We start from the raw sequence: 1,241 nt of genomic DNA on the forward strand, positions 1-1,241 counted from the left end.
AGTCATTGTACAGAGCGGTAGACATCCTCAGTATGTCGAGGAGAGGATAGACGCATTCATGGAGTCGATGTTGGAGCGATTGGTCGATATGCCGGATGATGAATTTATCCGGCATAAGACTTCACTTGCTGCTGAGAGGCTCGAGAAGCCCAAGACGATGACCAGTTTGTTCGAGGTTTTCTGGAATGAAATCTCTACCCAGCAGTATAATTTTGATCGCGTTACAAATAATGTCGCATATCTTATGAAGATTAATAAGGAGCAGATCATTAATTTCTTCAAGGTGAGTTTATATATCGTAATTTACTGAGGAATTGTGTGGATGATATTTTTGAAGGAGGATGAAGTTCAGGAATTAAACGTTTATAAAACGGAATTACGTTTTACCACTTGAGAGAGGCGCACATAAAATTGACACCTGAACAAAAAAAAAATTTTTTAATTCAATCCAATGACAACACGTGGAATAAATTTCTAATGATCCAATCCATCATCACAGAATGTGTCAAGAATTTTTTTCCATTCTTCATCATTTATTCCAAAGAAAAAAATATTTTTGCGTTCCCAATACAATTTATTCACTCGCGTTGGAAAACTTTTTTTGGCTTTCATTCTGTTAATCCTAGTATTTGCTTTTAGCATCTATATGATCACGTCCAGGAATATTGAATAAAAAAAAAATGATTTTTTCAGGGTATTGTTTACAACAAATCGCCATCTAAGCGCAAATTGTCAGTCCACGTGATTTCAACGGCAGAAGGTGGTGCTGGGAATGAAAAGAATATCAAGGATAACGGAGAAAAGAAAAAGAAACCAGGTGCAACTACTGCTACTAAAATAACGGACGTAATTGCCTTCAAAGCCAGTCAGTCATTGTATCCATTACTGAAACCTTACAACGATATCCCGAGGAAGGGACAGCGGTCTAAGCTGTAGCAATCCCTGCATTATTTCCATTATTAAATCAATTCGAATCATGTACAATAATGCAAGCAATTATGTAATTATTACATAAAGCGTATGATTTCGCACGTTACACGAATGGATTTCGTAACATTTTTGTTTTAATAAAAATATTTGAAATTTTAGACATTCGCTACCGTTTATTCTGTCATTTCTCATGAGCTTTATTTTTCATTTTTTTAAACAACGATGATCGTCGCTTCCGATGATGATTTTTTTACCTGAATTTTACATAGCTCATTACTGAGATACATTACTTATATTTATAATAACAACAT

At 34.8% G+C, this 1,241-nt stretch overlaps 1 protein-coding gene across 1 annotated transcript; it reads left to right on the plus strand.

The window, feature by feature from the left end:
* Positions 1–4: 4 nt before the first annotated feature.
* LOC105267810 (insulin-degrading enzyme-like) lies at positions 5–1,088 on the plus strand (the record flags this gene model as incomplete). Its single annotated transcript, XM_011306919.1, has 2 exons — positions 5–283; positions 694–1,088. Coding segments are annotated over 2 exons (522 nt in total), but the record flags the coding sequence as incomplete, so codon positions are not given.
* Between the last annotated feature and the right edge of the window lie 153 nt (positions 1,089–1,241).

Source organism: Fopius arisanus, unplaced genomic scaffold (genome assembly GCF_000806365.1).
Source record: "Fopius arisanus strain USDA-PBARC FA_bdor unplaced genomic scaffold, ASM80636v1 scaffold00002, whole genome shotgun sequence".
Lineage (NCBI taxonomy): Eukaryota > Metazoa > Arthropoda > Insecta > Hymenoptera > Braconidae > Fopius > Fopius arisanus.